Source organism: Orcinus orca, chromosome 4 (assembly GCF_937001465.1).
Source record: "Orcinus orca chromosome 4, mOrcOrc1.1, whole genome shotgun sequence".
NCBI lineage: Eukaryota > Metazoa > Chordata > Mammalia > Artiodactyla > Delphinidae > Orcinus > Orcinus orca.
The window spans coordinates 103,356,779-103,377,876 of record NC_064562.1 but is presented as its reverse complement, the minus strand read 5'-3'; the positions used below and the strand labels follow the sequence as shown (position 1 = coordinate 103,377,876).

General features: G+C 47.0%; 1 protein-coding gene across 2 annotated transcripts in view; it reads right to left on the bottom strand.

Annotated features, from left to right (window-relative positions):
- LGI2 (leucine rich repeat LGI family member 2) overlaps window positions 1–19,896 on the bottom strand; it is a 32,023-nt gene extending 12,127 nt beyond the window's left edge. The window contains exons 1-7 of one of the 2 annotated variants that reach the window (XM_004266202.3): window positions 19,474–19,896; window positions 17,478–17,549; window positions 16,427–16,498; window positions 14,379–14,450; window positions 9,247–9,318; window positions 8,396–8,565; window positions 2,030–2,194 (exon numbers count right to left, since the gene is read on the bottom strand). In XM_004266202.3, the coding sequence (XP_004266250.1) occupies window positions 2,030–2,194; window positions 8,396–8,565; window positions 9,247–9,318; window positions 14,379–14,450; window positions 16,427–16,498; window positions 17,478–17,549; window positions 19,474–19,670 (820 nt within the window). In that variant the 5' untranslated portion in view covers window positions 19,671–19,896. The remainder of the gene's footprint in view (window positions 1–2,029; window positions 2,195–8,395; window positions 8,566–9,246; window positions 9,319–14,378; window positions 14,451–16,426; window positions 16,499–17,477; window positions 17,550–19,473) is intronic. The other variant, XM_049709464.1, reaches the window with a different exon arrangement.
- Window positions 19,897–21,098: the final 1,202 nt, after the last annotated feature.

Below are 21,098 nucleotides of genomic sequence, written 5' to 3'. Positions count from 1 at the left end.
GCCTGAGCCTACATCTCTTCTTTCGGAAAGGTAAGGAGGAAGCCAGCATTAAGAACTGCCTGCTTGGGACTTCCCTGGTGGTGCAGTGGTTAAGAATCTGCTTGCCAATGCAGGAGACATGGGTTCGAGCCCTGGTCTGGGAAGATCCCACATGCCACAGAGCAATTAAACCCATGTGCCAAAACTACTGAGCCTGTTCTCTAGAGCCCGTGCTCCGCAACAAGAGAAGCCACCGCAATGAGAAGCCCACGCACAGCAACGAAGAGTAGCCCCAGCTCTCTGCAACTAGAGAAAGCCCACGCGCAGCAATGAAGACTGAACGCAGCCTAAAATAAATAAATTTAAAAAAAAAAAAAAAGAGAAAGAGGAAACACTTAAAAAAAAAAAAAAGAACTGCCTTCTCTGTGTCTGGCACTCACCCAATTCTCACAACATCCATGGGAGGTACATCTCCTGCCCATTTCACCGATGAGAAAACAGAGGCTCAAAGGCCACAGCTACTTCCTAGCACATGGCAGAGTCAGGAGTAGAATCCATGTTCGTAGGTTTTCATAGCTCTTTATAGTTCATATGCCTCCTCTCTCTTGAAGAGAGGTCACTTGTCCTCTACCTACGGGCAGGGAACCTGCAATAACACCTCAAACAGCTGTTATGAGCCCCAACGAGACTAACCCGAACCTGGCTCTCTGCAAGCCCACAACCAGCACCGGCAACAAGCGCTGGCCTCAGAACTCCCTGCACGAGAGCACGGCTTCACTCTGCTCCCACCTCCTCGTGTGAGAGGGAGGAAAGAAGGCAGAGGGGCCTGCTCATTCAGCCCTCACCGACCTTCCAGGTCAGAGAAAAGATGGAAGCAGAAAACCATGCGGGTGGTGAGTTCCTCTCTCACCTCGTTTCCTCTAACACGGACCGGCTTTAGGGTCCTGAGGCCTGGGCTCCCCTCCATAGGTTCACCTGCACCGCTCTGTGCTGAGTCTGCGCTTGGAGCGAGCGGGGCTGCTCCCAGGAATGTGGGCTCAGCACTGGGAGGCCAGATGGCATGTCGGAGCGTCAGGATCTACGTCTCATAGACCTCTCCGGGCTGCCAGATCAGCCTCATTAGCAGCTCTGCTCCCTGAGGGTGAACGATGCTCTCCCTGCATCCCTGCACCTGCTGCAAGGCCAGAACCTCCGTATCTGGAAATGCTACCTGGATACGCTTCTCTCCGCCCCAGCAAGACGCCGCTCGAACCAGAGAAGGAATCACTGAAGGAAACCCTCACATGGGGCAAGAGTTAGGCCACGTGGTGCTGTCTGTAAAGTCAGTATTAGTATCAGATTGCACTTTGATAAATGAGAAGTCTTTGAAAGATTATTTTGACTTTATCCACTGATTTAAAAAGCAAGTAGACAGTCCATTTTTAGTAGCGCTAAGACACTGGGATTCAATCATGGCCCCAAATGAAGCTCTAAGTCTTATCCCAAAGGCTTGAGTTAGGAAGCCATTTATGCTTATTTTGTATGTACTTATTAAAAGGAAGTCGTGATCACCAGAACTTCGCAAGGGGGCGATAGAAACAGCTACAGTGTGTGTGTGTTCGTGAGTGTGTGCATATGTGTACGTGAGCACGTGTGTGTGTGTGTGCATTAGCATATTCGTTAAGAGCTTACAAAAGTCAAAAGATTCATTTAGCTGCTAAAACGCTCCTGCAGTCTGAGGCTGGCATAACTGCTCAAATCAAGGGATTCTGGGAGTGACTTCTCACCATTTCAGGAAAATGCTTCCCACCACAGGCCCCCATCACCCTCTCCCTTTACAAAAGGATCACCAACAATAAACAGAATCACCACCTAAGGTTTCTGCTCTCGCCAATAACTGACCACGTCCAGACAAAGGTGGAGGGAAGAGGGTGGGCTGGAATGTGTTCCCAAATCAAACCAAGCCCGAGAGCCATGCTCCCTCTCGGGATAACAGAGAACATTTCTCCTCTCCCGGGCCTTAGGCCACGCTGAAACGAGGGCAGTACATCCAGTCAAAGCCATAACACACCTGTAATATTGTCATAGCTCCGGAAATTCATTTCGATGTGGTCCCACTCCAGCACCATGCAGTTCTCCATGCTGGGCTGAGCGATGGCCACGTACACATCATTCTTGGAGTTGAACGTATCCACTGAAACCGACTGGTAGGGCAGAGTCTGATGAACAACAAAATCTGGGAAGGGGTGTTTAAAAAAAAGTCTCCGTGAGCTCTCCTGTGGGCATTATGGACCGCCATTCCCCTTCTATCCTTTCTCTCATCAGTTCCAAAGAGGACTGGGGAGGGGGGAGGGCGGGAGAGAAGCGACACACATCATGGCATGTTTCACTCTGGATGAGTCCAGAGAGTTCTGGCTTGTGCAGAAATAGCAGACTGAACGCACAGCTTCTAATACAGCTTCCTTGAGATAAATAGCTCACAAGTCTGGCTAGAGGATCTCAAAGTTTTAAACAAATTTGGTGAGACCTGGCTTTCAGAAAGACAGGACAGAAAGGATACTGCAGGACAACATTCCTGAAACTATGGTGAAATTTACTCTATGAAGAAGGGCTGCTGTGGTCAAATTCCTTTGGGGAATGCTGTTCTTTTTAGCTCTCTCAGAATAGTCCAGGTAGTAAAGAAAACTAAAAGTAAATTCCCCAAAGGGCACGCTGCAGTTTTGGAAATCAAACCAAACTCTTTGACGAGGTCTTGGAGGTTGATAAAGCCCACTGTGCGGGGAAGTTAACCTAGGTGTGTTTACTGGTTACTGGATTGGTAGCAGTGCTAAGTACGGCTGTGCCTGGGATCTGGGTACTGCTCTGCAGCTCAGGGAGCAGTTACAGGAGATCTATTAGATTTTCCAGCAATATAGACGCCATCCTATTTAAGCACGCATTCTGCTCTTACACTTAGTGGCAAGTCAATACCCATCATCTGTGTCGCTCCCTGAGCTACAATGACTCACTCTGTGAAATCTAGGTACGGAATGTACAGTCTTACCAAGAAACAGGGTTAGCATGCCCTCGGATGCAAGAACGGTTAGTGTGTGCAGTAGCTAGGGAAACAATGGAGAAAGAAGTTTTTTTAAAAAAACAAAATACTAATAAAGTTTAAGTTATTTCTTTGGCCAGAGATCTTTCAGGGTGCACTGCTTCTTAGCAGGCTAAAAGTACCCAGGGTAAATTGAGGGTGGACGTCTGGCTTAGGAAAGTAGTTCCTATGAGAAAATCCTGGCTTCGCCCACCTCTTCCCCCACCCAATCCTTATCCATGCCCACTGAAGTCCCATCTCCTCTTGCAAAGCTGCCCTGACCAGTCCAATCAGGGACCCTTCCTAACTTGCTGGACTCATAACCAGGCAATGTTGTTTACATATTATTATTTACTAGGGTTTAGTCTCCAACATAGAGACATCAGGGTCTGATCTGAAGAAATGGGAGAGATCTTAGAGCCAGAAGCTGAAGCTCAGAGAGGGTGTATGCCCGGCCACGGACACACAGCCAGCGTGGTGTGTCTCCTGAACCAAGGGCTTCCTAAGGAAGGTCCTACACTTCTCAGAGCTCCAACGACACAAGCCCACAGCAGCCACTCAAGAAATGATTGACTCAGAAGCCTCATGAAAGATGTCAACTGAGGGCTTCCCTGGTGGCGCAGTGGTTGAGAGTCCGCCTGCCGATGCAGAGGACACGGGTTCGTGCCCCGGTCCGGGAAGATCCCACATGCCGTGGAGCGGCTGGGCCCGTGAGCCATGGCCGCTGAGCCTGCGCGTCCGGAGCCTGTGCTCCGCAACGGGAGAGGCCACAACAGCGAGAGGCCCGCGTACCGCAAAAAAAAAAAAGAGAAAAAAGTCAACTGAGAAAGGCATTAAAAGGGCAGGTACCAGGTAGTGAGTACGGAAGGCCCGTGCAAAAGGACTAGAGGCAGGTAAGGGGGCAGAGCAGCTGAGCGAGTGTTAAGGTGGGAAGCGTGGAGCTGGGGCCGGAAGAGCAGGTGCCCGTCAGTGGGCAGAAGGTAAAGCTGAGGAGTAAGGGCGGCGTGAGGCACTGGAAAGAGCGCTGTGCCTGGAGTCAGACCACCTGAAACCACTCCCTGTGTTTGAATCCCTGGGCTGCGTGCGCACCTCCCCTTACAAGGCCTCGGTTTACTCATCTGCAGTATGGGGGCAATGATCCAGGCTCGATGGCAGGAACAGACTAGGTAATGTGGTGGACATGCCAACCTCAGGCTCAGCACACGGTAGGCGACTGATAAATATGGAATTGAGATCCAAGCAAGGACAGTCCCCCTCCACTGTCCTGGTCACCACTGGGCCATCTCTTGGGGACAGTGTTCATTTTAACGGCATCTAGGATAAAATGCCGGAGCGCTGACTCTGCCTTTTTGCTGAGTGACCTTAGGGAAGTTACCCAACCTCTCTCTGCCTCAGTTTCTTCATCGTCTGTTGAATCCATACTCACGTAGAACAGTGCTTTGCACAAGGTGCGTGCTCAATACATGCTACCTTTTGGAGGGGCCCCTCTCGTTCTCAGTGGACAGGAGCTGCTGAGTAAATGCTTGCTGGCTTGGCGAGTGTGGGAGGGCCGGCCTCGCCCCTGACCGTGGTGGGAGAGGACGGGGCTGAATGAAGGATGCTTGCAGGTACAGGGAGAAGAGGGAGAAGCAAAGAGGAGGCTGCCTCTGCACCCGACAGCAAGAGGTGGCCGAGGGATAGTGGGGACAGTCGGCAAGAGTGGAGGAGGTACCCCCCGTTCTGGAACATTTGGAAGAGCTGGGGCAGGTGAGATAGACTGGTTTCTACCCCGCCTGCACTTGCAGCTCCAGGAGCTCGGGCAAGAGCCTCAGGTTCCCCAGGAGTAAAATGAGGGCAACGGCTATTTCACAAGGTTGCTGTAGAGGCCGAATAGGAGAGTGAGGATTAAGCGTTAGCGCCCAGCCTCGGCTGCGGTGATCCCTCAGGAGTTCTACACGCGTAACAGTGACAGTGAAGCTGCCTGCGTGAAGACTTAGGGGAGAGTCACCATGCATCCTAGTTCCCCCTCCTCTACCAAGTCCCCCAAAACACCAGCGTTGCTTGGTCAAAGACTAAAACCTGAAAAACCCCTGGTTCATTCCTGTGGGCCCTGGTGGCCCCAGTGTAGAAGTCGGAAAACGCTGCAAAAGGCTTCCGTGTTCACAGGCTGGTAAATGGAAAAAGGGAAATGGAAGCAGTCACCGTCTGCTTTCTTTCCTGGAGGTAGAAGAGGACTCAGAGAATACAGCTGCGTTCTTCTAATTACCACCAAGATGTCTATAACCTCCCCCAGCATCTCCAGTTGCCTTGCCTCATCCCAGTCTGCCCAAGGTTCCCAACACTCCTGATGCTTTATAACCCCCTCTGCTTGCGTTCAGAGCTTCCTGACTGCACTCTGAATTCTCAGAAACACGAGCACTTGTGAGCTTAGAAATGCAGGCCGTTTAAAGTGCAGACCCAAAAGTTTCAGTTTTTTATTTTAAAAAAATTCCAGAATTTTAATTTTATTTTTTAAAAAATATAGAGAGCATTTTACAAATCTAGCCTTTCATGGTTCTATTTTCATTGATTTCCCCCAAACATTGGTTTCATAATATTTTCTATAGACTGGCTATCTGGCACAGCACAGACTGTTAAATCATTCGAGATATAAATCTAATTCTTAATAGGACACTCCTTCTCCCCCTTTGCCGCTCCTGTCCAAAAAAAAGGAGGAGAAGAGAAAGAAGGAAGAAGGGAAAAAAACGGTGAAACAATATGATTGATGAATGTGTGTTTGTGTGAATGGGGGAGAGGACTCGGGGAATTTAAACATCTTCCCCATCACCATCGTAAGTTATTTCTCACAAACGGCAAAAGCACATTCATTGTGGAAAGATCTCAAACAATCCACATGCTGATATGACATCAATTTACTGGTGTTAAAGTATTAATGGCCTTCTCTGCAAAAAGCACTTCCACTTCCATTCACATTGGATTAAGTTCATGATGTCAGTGGGACTCTTACAATTTAGGCCTTGCTCCCACTGGAATCAACAGATTTTTACATACCTATTTATAGCACTTGCAGAAAATAAATTATACATGATGCTGATCCTATTGGGAGAGAAACTGCACATTAATGCATTATTTCTCTCTGCATTTTCATCAGCCCTGAAATAGGGAAACTAACGGGACAATTAGGATGCAAAATTCACACCCTCTGAGGAATTTAGTGAATTATCCACCTAACATGGGGAATTATGAGTAGGAAACAGGAATTTTTGAGGTGGTTAAAAATAGACTTGAAGCAGAGGGTTATGGAGGGACTGATGAAGCTGCAGAGCTGAAACTGGCCAGGGGTGGCTTTGTAGTGTTAATTACACCCCTGTGCTGAGGAACAGGATGGTAATGTACCCTCCTCCCCCTGGGAAGAACAAGGTGAGACATCTACCGGAAGAATTTACTCCTTTGCTAAAACCCCGAGCTAAGAGGAAAACAGTGCACTCAGAAAATGTGCTTCTTCCCCAAACTCGAGTGAGGATGTGGTAATGGTACCATGAGTCTTAGACTTGGCTTTCCAACTTCCATCCATCCTCACCTATCTCCTCCCTGGCCTTAAATAGAGCACCAGCGTGTGAGGCTTGATCCGAGCCAGAAGATAGGAACCCCCAAAACTCATACTTTATCGACCTAGTTCTTACAAGGCAGGGACTATATTTGGGGGGAGGGGGTCACAACTTGGTGGCACGATTTTTTCGTGATGGAAGACACCGTGGGTGAGAGCTCATCTGTTCATGAGCCTTAAAGGGATAAAACAAGAGCAAAGACAGAATCATCTTCTCCCTGTTTCCAGGCCGGGGGTGGGGGGGGCGGACTTCCTAAATTTTAGCAAAAAGCTTGTTAGCAAAGATAAATATGTATAAGAGAATGCCCCCAAATGTGTTAAGGGGCTCATGCTGCCCCATAGACTCTGGGTTTAGGACAGATTCCTAGTTCCCAAGGCCCTCTATAGTCCAAGCCATTTCTCTCTGAGATTGGCAACGTTGTCACACACTAGGGCCGGGAGTGAAGAGAACAATGGAAAAGCTGCTCACTTCAGCATGGGGTTTAGAGAACTCTCCAGAAAAATGAGAAAAGGCAGAGAGGCACCCCAGCGAGCTGGGGTTTCACATTTCATACGACATGGCCTTGAATGCCACCTTTTGGTGCAAACGTCACTGACCGTGACCTCTGATAGACTGCACTGCTCTACAATACAATAAATAACCCCCCAGTGGCCTCAGCTGGCTAAAGGGCACCTGCCAATTACACAGCTGAATAAGTCCCTGTTCAGTGATGAAAGACAAGGGCATTTCCATAAGACTTCAGGTTTCCTCTCAGCAAAGAACAGAACTTGTCAGGTCCCTTATTTACAAAGATATCTAGAAATAATTTTTACTTTTGAGTTTGTTTATTAGATCGGGGGATAGCAGTAGGACTAGCCTAAATGTGATATTTTGTTCTTAGAGTTTTTTTGTCTTTTGAGTTTCCATAACTATTTTCTGAGTTCTCTTTTCTGCTGCTCCTACTGACATGACTTGAGGCTTTGTAGATACCAACTCTCAGCCTAAGTGTTTATTTTTATAAGTATTTTATAAGGTAAGCAGGTTTCATACTGTGGATTGATCCACTCTCCTTTAAAATCTGGCTTTTAGAAGCTATAGAAACTCCATCTAAGCCTTTCATATGGAGATATTCTTGGGCTCTCTACAAGATATGACAGTTGAGGCAGTTAGTATTTTAGTTTTATCTTATAACCTGAAAACATATAAACTGAAACCCTGAGGCAGACTCTGGAAAACAAAATCAAACTTTCTTGACATTTTTTTCCTCAATGTGAATTTTTCCTTTTGATAACTACTTGTTAACTTATATTCCTACTTTGCCATTGATTAAGATGCCTAGCTATCTCATTTTACATGGAACTACAAAAGCAATTTATAAATTTTAAAGTCTGGTATTTATTAGTTAAATGTCCTATAAATTTCATAGTATTCAATCAAGAGAACAGTGACTTAGGTCTCTCTGTACTGTCTTTATATGAAACCTAGACTGCTTTGAAAATGTTCTCATGCCAAACTCACCTTTGAGCTTAAAAAAAAAATCTTTAGACAAATTTGAATTTTGTAAAGAATCAAAAAGAATCAAAAGTAAAGCCAGTGCAGTTAACAAAAATCCTTCCAAACTGTTGAGATATTTTCCTTGCCACATCAAATCATTTCTTTGAGAATGCTTAAATTTCCCCTAAAATAATTTTGATAGAAAACTTTTACCCCCATGTTTCCCCACTCCCTGCTGACAGTCTAAAAGAAAAACAAAGGGTTATTCTAAATATCAGACTTGGATGATAGAGGTTCTGAATACCTGTAGTTGTGCATTCGTAGTCAAAGCTGGTCACGTCATTCAGCTTCTTTTCCTGATATTCTGGTGGACCGATACACAGGACATCAGAAACAGTGGAATTTGTCATCTTCAACCACAGATACAACCACTTGGCTTTGCAGTCACATTCAAACTTATTGCCCCTTAAATCTCTAAAAAACAAAACAAACACAGACACAGAGAAACAGACATGTTGGAAATATTTTGGCCCTAACATGAAACTCCAGAAATCCTGATATCCTGACATATTTAATAACTCCCCCAAATGGAATTTTTTTTAAATTTTGTATTTAATACATCCGATGTCTTTTACGTACCACTGACTTTATTTAACACTCTTCAGTGCCCATGATTTTAACCGTATAGCACGCAGAGAGTACTCAGAGTTGACACAGCACCATTTTTCCAGATCCTCTTGAAACTGTCACCACGCCATGGTGGAAATGGGGAAGAGGTGACAGAAGAACACCACCCGGCATAGGTTCTCACAAGCAAAAACAGGACATTACAGGAAGATAGTTTTGACAAACACGATTGAAACTTTAAGATCTTGTTAAACTTTGCCCAGCAAGGAGTGACAAGCACTAGGAGACAACGCAGATGGATACGCTACTGCTCTCTGGGAGAAAGGAAGCCCCCAGACCCAGCACGCCAAATTACCATTGGCCTAATGCTACTAAGTATACGACAAAGCTAACACAATACAAACTATATGCCGTTTTCCAGTATTTGCTACTTTGTCATAGATTTTTAGGTACAACATTAAAAAAATGCAGTATAGGGGGAGAGGGGATTTCAAGACAAGCAACATCAACTTAATTTTCATTACTTACAGTTCAATCAGAGAGTCTAAATCACTGAAGACATCCCTTGGGAGTGCTTTTATGTGATTATTGGCCAAAGAACTAGAACAAAAAAGTCACATTTTAATGTGGTTATTATCTTCATGTCCTATCCCTCTGAAGTCCCTTAAATAAAGCAAGTGATTTAAAACAGAGTTCTAAACCTCTTTAGCAAAAGGTAGTTCAATTTCTGGCTTTGGTCATTGATACTGAGATAAAGAAATGAGTTTAGTTATACAAAGATAACATTATAGATGCTGGAGCATACAATGTCCGTTTTTTGTTTTGTTTTTAAAACAAGCATTGATTAAGCTCTTGATACACGTTAATCATCCTCAGATGGCATCTCACGTTTCGCAGAATAAAAGTCAAAGTCCCTTGGATGGCACCCAAGGCCCTCCATTGTCTAGTTACCTCCGTTCCCACTTACCTGTGGGACTGAATCTCTGATGACTCAGATCACCCACTCCGGTGCCTTGGCTATTGCTCACACAGGCTATGTCACACTCCCAGCTCAAGTTCTCTGAACTCGGTGTTCATCTGCCTGACGCTCTCACCTCCTTTAGGTCTGTCCTCCACTTTCACCACCTTCCCTGATCTCTACACAACTCCCTTCCATGCCCTGTTGATCTCCACTGCACTACTGTCACTTAGCATACAATATATATTAATTATCCATCTATTTGTTTACTGACTCTGCATTCTCCCTATACATAAGCAACATGAGGACAGAGATTTTTGTCTGTCCACATCTGTATCCCTCGCATCTAGAACAGTGCCTGGCACATAGTGGGTACTCGGTAAAGTCTTTCTGAATGGATGACTTAAGCACTAAAATGAGAATGATAAAAAGAGAGATGTACAGTCTTATCCTAAGAAGTTCCCTCATGGGGCATCTAAGTGAATTTTATTACTTGTGACTATTAAAAAATAGTATCTACTTTATGTAAATACTCTTTTACATAAAGAATCTCAACTGTAACACTAACGATAATAGAAAATCTCAGTGAACCACAATGTTTAGGGAATGACTGTGATCAATTTCATTTTCTCATTAATTAAGGTTGACCAGAAACCATATTTTGTATTTTTGCTCTTAGTGTTGGAGATCTTTCTAAAATGTCCTAATCTACCCCCCATCTCCAGGAAGCAGACTTGAACAAACATCATCAATGCTTTCTCTGATGATTCAGGATTATGCAGTGCCCTGTCATCATCCTGCTGAAGATGAACGTACATGGTGCTGGGTTGCTGACGTAGAAAGATGAGAGGTGTTGAAATGACGTACATCAAGTCTGATTTCTCCCAGGCATCACGCCCTAATGTGAGTCAGCCAAAAAACTGATGCTGACTTTTGTTTTCTTTTATACATTTGAGTATACAAACAGCAAAACATATAAATGATAATCCCCATGTAGGCAATTCAGCACCAACCTCTTTAAAAATATATAGGAAATTCATCTTTTGTAGCATCATAATGACCCATCCCAGAAGTAGGAATGAAAGGGTGCTCCTCCTTAGAGTCAACTAGGGTAGAAAGTTTGTGCCCATTTTAAATCCAAACATTCTTGCTGAGTGACAGCAATGGAATACAGGGAGACCTATAGTTTCTAAATTATGTCTTTTCCCATCCAGTTAACCACGAATGGATTAACATACAATTTCATGTATTATTTTACCTTCCTTTCCTAAATGATTTATTGGTACAATTTTAAACATGTTGGAAAACAGGCCGAACAGATTGAAATCGTAACTACAGACTGTAGATTATAGACTACAGACTGTAATCAGACTGAACGTTCTCTAGAAGTAGTTTCTTGAAATTTAAAAAGGAGACAGTTTTGATTTTTTTTTTCTGGCTGCTAGTCACTTTTTCTGGAAAGTAAAGTACAATATTTTTAGCTAATTAAAGGTTACTAGTTTAGCTAAACATTTTTAGTGAATTGAAACGCATTGGATTGAAGTGCTAAGCATATACGGAATGGTCAAGGCCAAAAGAAAAAAAGCTGAATGTTTAGTAACTGTTCCAAGTGTTCAATTTAGATTTCGGAAAGCTGAATGATTTAGATGGACTGCCCGCCCCTACCCCGCCCAGTCTCCGCGCATAACATCTCACTTTCCACTTCATTTTGTGTACAAGTTCATGGTACTTCATTTCTAAAACTACTTAACAGCAACTGGTCCCTTGGGCTTTGTGGGACCGCTGGAAAACAAATGTCCTAGATTTTAGTTACAGATTGGCACTGCTCCTTCAATGCTTTGAAACCTGATCTATGTTTCTTTACCTATGGATGTGAGTCTGCAGGTGTTGGAAAAGTTCATAAAGGTAAAAAAGCAGATACTTAAAACAAGCAACTTCCAGATAGTCACTTCCTTAAGCACAGGAGTGAACTTTAGAGAGCTGATGTGTTCTCCTTGCTTAGAAGTTTACAGAAAGAAGGGGATGGGGTGGGCTGGGAGGATCAGTTCATTCTTTCAACAGTGTATTAAATGTTTTTATTACTACGTACATCTCCAGCCCAGAGGAGTCAACTTTAAAAGTCATAAGACTTGCCCTGCAGTAGAGCACATATGGAAAACCCAGCTTAGTAACTCATTGGTCAGTCAGTGAATCAGAAAGAATGTCCTGCTGGCTTAGCCCTGTGTGAGATCCTGGGGGAAGAGCAGAGCTAATGGAAGATCAGCAGGGGCCCTGCCCTCAGGGAGCTTTCAACACAGCTGGGGAGATGAAACTAACATCCGTGAAACGGCACCAACCAATATGGCCAGTGTCTACAGCAAAGTGCAGGTTGTGTGGAATCAGCTAGGAGGGCTGCAAGAGGTGTGGAGGGGAGATCAGGAATGGCTCCAAGGAAAAGACAGAACTTAATCTGGGCTGTGAAAGAAAAGGTGGATTCCAGGAGATCATGGGCAGAAGAAACCGTATCCTGGGCAAGGGAAAGGATGTAAGGGAAAGGCCCAGTAATGGGGTGAATTGGGTGTGCACAGGGGCGCCCTGAGAGCCCAGTGTTGTGGGCACATTCAGGGAAATGAGCTGGAGAGCTGGGGGGAGGCGGGCCCCACAGGCTTGACTGTGGGATGGGAACACACGCTGGATGGGCTTACATCTCCTCTAATGCATCAGATGCGCTCTGGACCCAAACAAAGGACTCCTTTGTTCCCTCTGTGTGTGCCCCCTGCATGTCACACAGACAAGGAGGTGCCTCTTGCACACATATGGGTGATACACAGCATATGGTTGTATGTGCAGATGTGCAAGCATATACACACAGTTATGTGCACACATGAATAGAAGTCCATGTGCCCAAGGGCCCACATGCACAAAGATATGCAAATACATATGCACAATACCTGCATATTTACATCTGTTTTCAGACCAAGGCCCCAGAGCCAACTGGTCCGATGAAAGTTGACATCTGGGCGAACTCAACCAGTCACACGGGCTTTACTTCAGGCATATAATCTGCACAGAGCCTTTGCTCAAAAACAAATCCCTTCATTCCTGACTTCTGGGAACTGCATTTGTCTTGCCACAGCTGTTCTTCTCCAGACCCCCACAGTTGTCTTCCTAGCAGACCCTGTCTAGCCACCCAAACTGCCAAGGCTACTCAGCAGCCCCTGGAAGAAACTGAGGCTTCTTCATTAGTGGAGGGAGGGAATGATGCTATTGTTGTGAACGATGAAGATGATGAGGGTAACAACGCCAACCAGACCCTGAACATTTACCGTGGATAATGGGCCGGATGATTTGCAAGCAAGCACTAACCCACTACGTGCGGCAATCTTATGAGGTCTGTATAATCATCCCCATCTTTAAGGATGAGAAAAGTGAGGCTCGGAAAAGGCTAAGTAATACTAACAAATGGTGGCCTTGAGATTTGCACTCGAGTCTATCGTGACTCAAAGCCCATTGTCTTCGCCCCTACAAGAACGTGGGGATTTGGCATCTAGGTTGAATCTGAAAACACAATCAAGACTTTTATAGCAAGGAAAGAAAACATGGAGGAATGATGCCAATAAGAGTCTGATGTTGTCCAGGATCGGCTGTGCTGCTCCAGATGTTTAGAGACTCCCATTTCCACTCCCTCATCTCCTTACTCTACCAACTGTAACTTAGGCAGGACTTCTGAGCAGTAGCATTCCAGAATCAAGTGCTTACTGAGCCTACTGACAGACACCTTTGCCTCTATCAGGGTCTGATGTGAATGATGATCTCCTTAGATGTTGTATCGGTTTCGGTTACACACCCTGGAGGTATTGCCACCCTGCCTAATACCCCTACTCAAAGCCCTCTAACTTCCCCAATTGTCTTTTTACCACAGATAAGCTGACTATGGGATATGTTATCCTATGTTATCCTACCCAAACACAAAGTTTCTAGCGTGCAAATGGTTAATAAATTGCTCCTGCCAAGACAATGACGATGTTCACATTTTCATAAGCACAGGCACTATTCTTCCAGTTTTCTAAATTTGCTAAGTGTGTGTGCTTGCTTTATTTGATATGCCAATTCAAATCAATTTAATTTTTTCCTCCAGAAAGCTATTAAAGAACCCAGAGAGCTTAGCTTAAACCACAGATTAATCCAACATAAAAAAAAGAAAAGCTATTTGCATCCAAATTAAAGGAACCACAAAAATGTCTCTATTCTACTTCATCTTAATGTCGATCGTCCATTCAACAAACATTCTTCAATGAGTCAGGTAAGCCTCAGTTCCCAAATCTGTACAATGGGGACTCACAGATTATGGTGAAATATAAAGAAGAGAAGGCTTAGTGAGCACTCAGCCCAGGGCCTGGCACAGAGTAGGTATTTGATACATGTTCCATTCCTTCCCACCTCGTTCATCACTCCCAGCTCAGAGCGCTCCTGTCACATGCAGTCATATGGACCATAACGGCAATTCGGAAGGATGGAGAAGATAAGAAAGCCGAGTGTGTGAGTGATCACAATGGGCTGGTGTCTGATCGACAATACAGAAACTGCTCGGGCAATCTGGCAATGAGTTTCCTTCAGAAGCTATCACAATATGTAGAAAACAGTCAAGAAAGAGAGAGGCACTGGGAAGTGACCCTCACTCCACACATTAAATAGGGCTTACAACACTTTTCACAGGACTTACAGGTGAGTCAGGTCACGAAGGCCACGGAAGGCGTTTCTTGAAATGGTTTCTATTTTGTTCCCTTCAATGAACCTAAGGAGAACAGCCATATAATTAAACTGAATTTTCTCTGCTTAATATCTCGAAAAAACGATACTGGGATGCTTTCAGAATGAAATCTAAAAGCATTTATAAATTTCAGAAATTCATCTCCAAAGGCTCGGTCAGCTATACCAGATTCCAAGTGGGAGCTGGGTGTGTGTGCAAGAGTGCCTCCACACAAGCGTGCTTTTTGCATTCCTTCCAGAAGCAGCCTGGAAGTCTTCAAAGTCAGGATTGGCAGCATGGGTAAAAACATCTTGGGGGGAAAAGGAGAAGAAAGCCCTACACAAAGGCAAGATATTCTCAAATTCCGCAAGACTGGAACACTTCCAGACATCTTCCCCCCTCCAACCTTCTTACATTTCACAGTGCCTGGCTATAATACTTCTGTTAACATCATTGCCCCTTGAGGGGAGCCCATTGTTTTACCTCTTCATATTAAAGTCCTTGCCCAGGGAGAATTCCATTAAGCTTGGCTTCTGGCAAGCTTGAGTTCATCATGTCCTACACAGTGTCATCTCTGAACAAGTGGGTGACAAGGCAAGGATATTCTCAAGATCTCTAGGCTACTTGGAAATAGAAAGTATAAGGAAGTTGAGCATGGGCCACACTTCTTTCTCTGTGCTAAGATGTCTTAGGGCTTGCACACAGGACCTTGCAGTAATAACTCCAGCCATGCTTTAAAATGGGAAATACATGAAGTGAATGCACTAGGACTATTCCCTAGAGCCACAGAGAACTAAATTTTCGTTTACGGCATCACATTTCTTCAAATGTAAGAAAGTCTCTGATGAGATGGTCCAAGGGAGACTTTGCAACATGATGTTTTTCGTTAGTGAAACAGTTCTTGATTCGTAGACTGAGAATGATCCGGTGCCTGTTTTTTTTTTTTTTTTTTAAATCGGGGTCTATTCAGTAATAGACTTCAGTATAAGCTGAGAAGCGAACTTCCTCCTCACAGTAACCTTGACAGGAAGATGTACTGCTTGAAAGAGAGAATGGATGGTTCTTTGTTCACCGCCTCCATCGGCTGTTGATGTGCTCTGATAGAACCTAGTTGGCCTAGCACTTCAGCTGACCACTCTTCCCAGGTTACATAGACTATCAAGTATTATGAGAGTACCCGTATTATGTATCCTCTGAAGAAAGAATTTCTCCAGAGACATCTTTCCTGAGGACAGGAAATCAGCAGAGAGCTTTCTTAGACCCAGGATGTATTTAGAATTCCAACATCTACCTGTTAACCTCAGATAAGAAAGCAGAGACACGGATTTTAAAAATGCCCCTGAATGCTAGGTAAGGAAATCCCATCTGATAGCAGGATTAATATTATTACAAAGTGACAGAAGACAAGGGTGGAAGAACTTAAGGGGAAAAGAGATGACCTGAAAGTGTGAAGAGGCAGAAATCAGAGCCAGGCATTGCTGGGGGGGAAAAATGCACAACTGAAAAGGGAAAAATAACCTTTATTTTAAAGGAGAAAAAACAAAATTCGACCCTCAGCTGCAGCTCACAGGAGACACTGCAAACGGGATATAGGACAGGTAAACTAAAAACGTGAAGCTGTCTCCCCAAACAGGGAGACTTTCTTAAAAGTATGTAACCCTCGGAATCCTTCAGCTTCATTTCTGGCTGATCAGCAAATCCATGTCTAGCTTTGAGAGGTAAAAATATCCAATATAATTTCCAATTGTGCTTATGACATGACAAATTAAATGTCAGCAGAGAATGAATGAATATCTTTCCTTCTTTGTTTCCTTTCCCCCTCTTTGGCTCCAACCTCCTCCTGTCTCAGCATGTTTATACACAAGTAAACTATAAAAGGTCAGCGCTGAAAACAGAATGGGGTTTTCTGAATCTTCTCCACCCTTAAGCTCTCTAAGAGATGCTGTCCCAGCTTGGAAAGCAATACAGCCATTTCACTGACATACCAAACGCTCAGCAAATAGACAAAGCACAAAACTTACAGGTATTCAAGATGAAACAGTCCAGCAAAAGCATCATCCCGGATGACTGTGAATGAGTTAGAATTCAGCAATCTGAAAAGAAGAGACATTAGGTTTCAATGCAGAAGTGTAAAATTTGAGTCACAGAGTGAAGCCATTTCTGTTTCTTTTGTTATGTTCTGATCTGTGGGCAAACACGGGCTCTTCTCAGTGTAAAACTTGCCCATTCGGTGTGCAACCTGACTCAGACACAGATGGACAATGGCAAGCGGATTCTCTTTGGCCAGATTTTCTGGTCACCCCCATTATTTCACCTTTCTTCCCTACGGGTCTCAGTAAATATGACCTGAGAGCTCCTATTTCCATAATAACATTTAGAGGTTAAAAATGGAGGTTCTCTTTTAAAGTGAGGTGTTTGGGAAATGGTACGTTTAGGTGAAATTCAGGTCATAATTCAATGTAATCATGTCCCCAGTTGCTGGATATGGGCGATGGCATCTACAGTAAAGTCGTTGACAGGAATAAAGATGCAGATGTAGAGAATGGACTTGAGGACATGGGGAGGAGAAAGGGTAAGCTGGGAAGAAGTGAGAGAGTGGCATTGACATATATACACTACCAAATGTAAAATAGATCGCTAGTGGGAAACAGCGAATAGCACAGGGAGATCAGCTTGGTGCTTTGTGTCCACCTAGAGGGGTGAGATAGGGAGGGTAGGAGGGAGACGCAAGAGGGAGGGGATATGGGGATATATGTATACATAGAGCTGATTCATTTTGTTATAAAGCAGAAACTAACACAACAATGTAAAGCAATTATACGCCAATAAAGATGTTAAAATAAATAAATAAAGTCCTTGAGGAAAACGTGCTGAAAGAAGGAAAGGACACTGCGCACTGGGGACTTAGCTCAGTGGGGACAAAACAGGGCAAGTAAACACTAAGAGCCAGCCACAGTTTACTTGTGGAGCTTGGGTATCTTGGGAAGGACTGATACCCAAGAGACAGAGACGGCTCTTCCCAGGACCGCACCTCCAGGACCGCCATTTCCAGAGAGGACTTCCCATACTCACAGCAGCTGCAGGGAAGGCAGATGAGAAAACATTCGGTCCTTGATTTCCGAGAACGTTCCATTTACCAGGCTCCTACGGGCAAGAGAGGAACAAAACAAGGACTAGGTTGCTTTGAGGAAGTGCTGGGCAAGATGGACGAGAAGCCTTATCCTCTACCTGTGCTTTAAACTCCTCCACTCAGGAATGAGGCTTCAAATGGTTGGCCAGGGTCTTTTCAGGAGTAAGAACAAGATGAGTCCAGCCATTTTCCAATGAACTGGATCAATAGGAAAACTGGATTGAATAACAGAAACCGTTACTATCAGTCTAGCTCCTTGCATAGACATCATCTCAGCCGGTTTATATCAATAACCCCTCACTTCCTTTTCTTAACTACAGGAGGCCCTAGCTGAAGACGGATAATTCCTTCCCCTCTGCCCATGATTCTGTTTGTGTAGACACAGCATTAGTGTTGGCCGACGAAACTCAAGGGTAGGATTAAGTGTTCCCCTTGGGAGCACATCTCTGAAAGTCGCTCAGAGCACTTCTGATTAAATGCACCGTGAGAGCCTTGGGAAACAACCCAGAGACACCTGAACTTGAATGTGTGGTGGGAGGCCACGCCATCTGCCAGAGTTAACGGCCAGTCAGAACAAGGAACCTGACTATTTTAGCCACCAGGGCCCCTATCCTTTCTGGCCGCAGTAGGACCTCAATACATCATTTCAGAATTATTTCAGTTAATATGCAGATCCGTTAAGCAGCTGCTGGTCTAAGGGATTTAACCAGGGGAATTCTCATTTCTGGAATGCTCCATGTCACCCGACTTAGCAATATTAGGCGTCAAACAGGCCCTCTGTTTCTGCTCAGCCAGACTCTCCTGACTGCCTATAAATGCAAACAGGAAGCCCTTCACTCCTGGGTCCAGGCCCCAGCGCCTTACCTGGGGTGGAGACACGGAAGTGGAGCACAAGAGCAAGTGAGAGCAACCCCCTGCTGCCCCATGGGAATCCCTGCCTCTACGATGGAGTGGGCATCACCCAGCACCTTGGCCTGGATGTGGGAGTCATTTCAGCAGGAAACATTTCCCGGCAGTGAAGATATTGCCCAGTAGCCCCTTCCCCAGCCATTATGAGAGCTGGCCATGTGGTTTGAGTGGCTGTGTGAGGCCAGGCTGAAAGCCCCTGAGCAGGTGGACCAATAATGGGAAGCCCTTTCCTGTCCGTTCCTCCAGCACTGAATAAGCAGCCAGCACAACACGCGGTGAGGAGGGGGGCAAGAAGCCCTTATGAGCTCAGGGCAAGGAGTCCGGCTGAGTCCTAGCACTTGCCCTCTGGGCTGGATGCCCACATTCCCCAATGCTCCGCCAGGTCCTCTGTGCTTCCCTCTTCCGGGCCATATGCGGCGGCATCTCCACTTCTAGAGGTGACATGCCTTCTCCCAGGTACTGCCCCACCTGCAGTGTGGACAGGTCCAGAGGAGGGCACCGTGTAAACCACAGCCCCAGACCTCAGGAGGGACGGTGAGGCCTCATTCCTCTGCAAGCGCTCCAGTCATGCTCGGCTGCATACACAAGCCCCCCACACAACCTTCCCACCCCCCGACACACATGCTCTCAAACTTTAATGCACCCCAGAATCACCTGGGGAGGCCAAACGCCGACTCCAAGGCTCCGCTCTCGGACCCTGCATCATTCGGTGCGGGCCCCGGAATCTGCATTGGCACAAGCCCCCCCAGGTGGATCTGATGCAGGTGGCCCGCGGGCCAGACTTTGAGAAACACTGCCCCAGGGACTTGTCTGGCTTCCCAGACTCTGGATCTCGGGTTCCCCTCATACTCCCCGGGGCCCGAGACTCCAACCCACGTCCCACCGCGCGCCCCAACCCAAACGCAAAGGAAGGGGCCGGGAAGTGGGGTCAGGGTCGCGCTGTCCCGGCGCCAGAGGCAACTCCCGGGCGACGGCGGGCGCCGGGTGGGGCAGGACGGGGCAGGGGCTGCCGGGGTCCCACTCACTCACAGGGAGCTGATGTCGCCCGGCACGATCTTGGGCACCCAGGAGGAGCCCACGCAGATGATGGACTCCTTGGTACAGCTGCAAGTGGCGGGGCAGCGCGCCAGCCGCCTCACCTGCGCGCTCGGCGGGATCAGGCACGCGGCTCCCAGCAGCAAGAGCAGCCGTCCCGGCGCCCCGCCGCCGCCCCGCCGCAGCGCCATGCCGCGTCCCCGGTCCCCGCCCCGGCCGCGAACCCCGCTGCCGCGCCGCGCGCTCGGACTCCGCGCCGCTGCAGACGCGGGCGCCGCTCGCTGCTTCGCCGCCGCCGCCGCCGCCGCTGCCGCTGCTGGCTAGGACTAGGGCGCCGCGGGTGTGGGAGGCCGAGCCGCAGCCGAGCAGCATGCTGGCCGTCACCCCCACTCTGCGCCCCCCCACCAGCGCCCGGGCCTCGCCCGCGCCCGCCTGACATCAGCACCCGAGCCCGCAGCCAGCTCTGGCCAATGAATAATGCGGGGCGGGCGCCCGCCCGCGGGGGAGGGGGCCTCGCGCCGCCCCCCGCCGCGCCCCGCCGGCCCCTCCCGGCCCCTTCCCAGGAGCTGCGGAGAGAGGAGAAAGTTGGGTGACCTTAGGGGAGGAGCCGGCCTGGACGGAGACCCTCTGTGGACCTGGCCGAGCGGTTGGGGATCAGAAGCCCGCAGTCCCTCCACCGGCTCGAAATAATTTGGGGGAGACACTGGGCTCCTTTTAGCCGGGCCAAAACGTGAGAGGCTGGCGGCGGAAAGAGTAGAGCCTGGGGAACTGGCTTGATGACTGGGAAGGGAGACTTTGTCCCGGGTCTTTGAAGAGTACGGAATTTTGAGCAGCCTTTATTAATGTTTAAAAGACGTGAATGCTGCCATTGAGTTCAGCGGGCATGGCTTTGCTTGTCTTTTGGGGTGCGCGATGGGGCTGGCTCCCTGCCCACAGCGCCCTGGGCTCACTGAAGCCGGCCCCCTTTCCCTCCTGAAGGCATGTAGGCAAGCAAAGCTGCTACGGCAGTGCGCGCCCGGCTGCTCTGGGGCCTGCCGCCTGCTTGCCGCAGAGCTCAAACGCCCGTACCAGTTCTCCCTCCCTCGGCGGCTCACTAGGCTCCGCACTCACCCCAGTTAAAGGACAGGGGGCAATTGTTAATAGAGATCAATGGTGTGATACGTTCTAGGCTCTGTACATTTAATCTTCTAACCCTTTGAGGCAGGTCCTAATCTACGAATTAGGAAACTGAGGCACCGAAAGCATCAGTAACTGGCCGGTGATCAAGGAGGAAATGGCTGGGGAGAGATGGGGATGAGAGCCTGGGCTGGGGATGGGTAACCAGGCCCAACTGGGCCCCTCTTCTCTCCGCACCTTTGGTACAGGGAGCTTGAATCTTACCACAAGGTAGTGTGAACTGGAGAAATCAAAGAAAATGGCCAAAGCAGAATCAAAATGGCTAAAAACCAGGGCTGCTCAGAGTGGGGAATCAAGGGCCCATCATCAGGCTACTAACCAAGGAAAACCATTTCATATGTTAAGCTATACCCTGAAAAGGCAGTGACTGATGCAAAAGGTTATTATTACTGTAGGAATCACCAATACTAGACTCCTTCAGCAGTCATTTGGAGCACGTATGG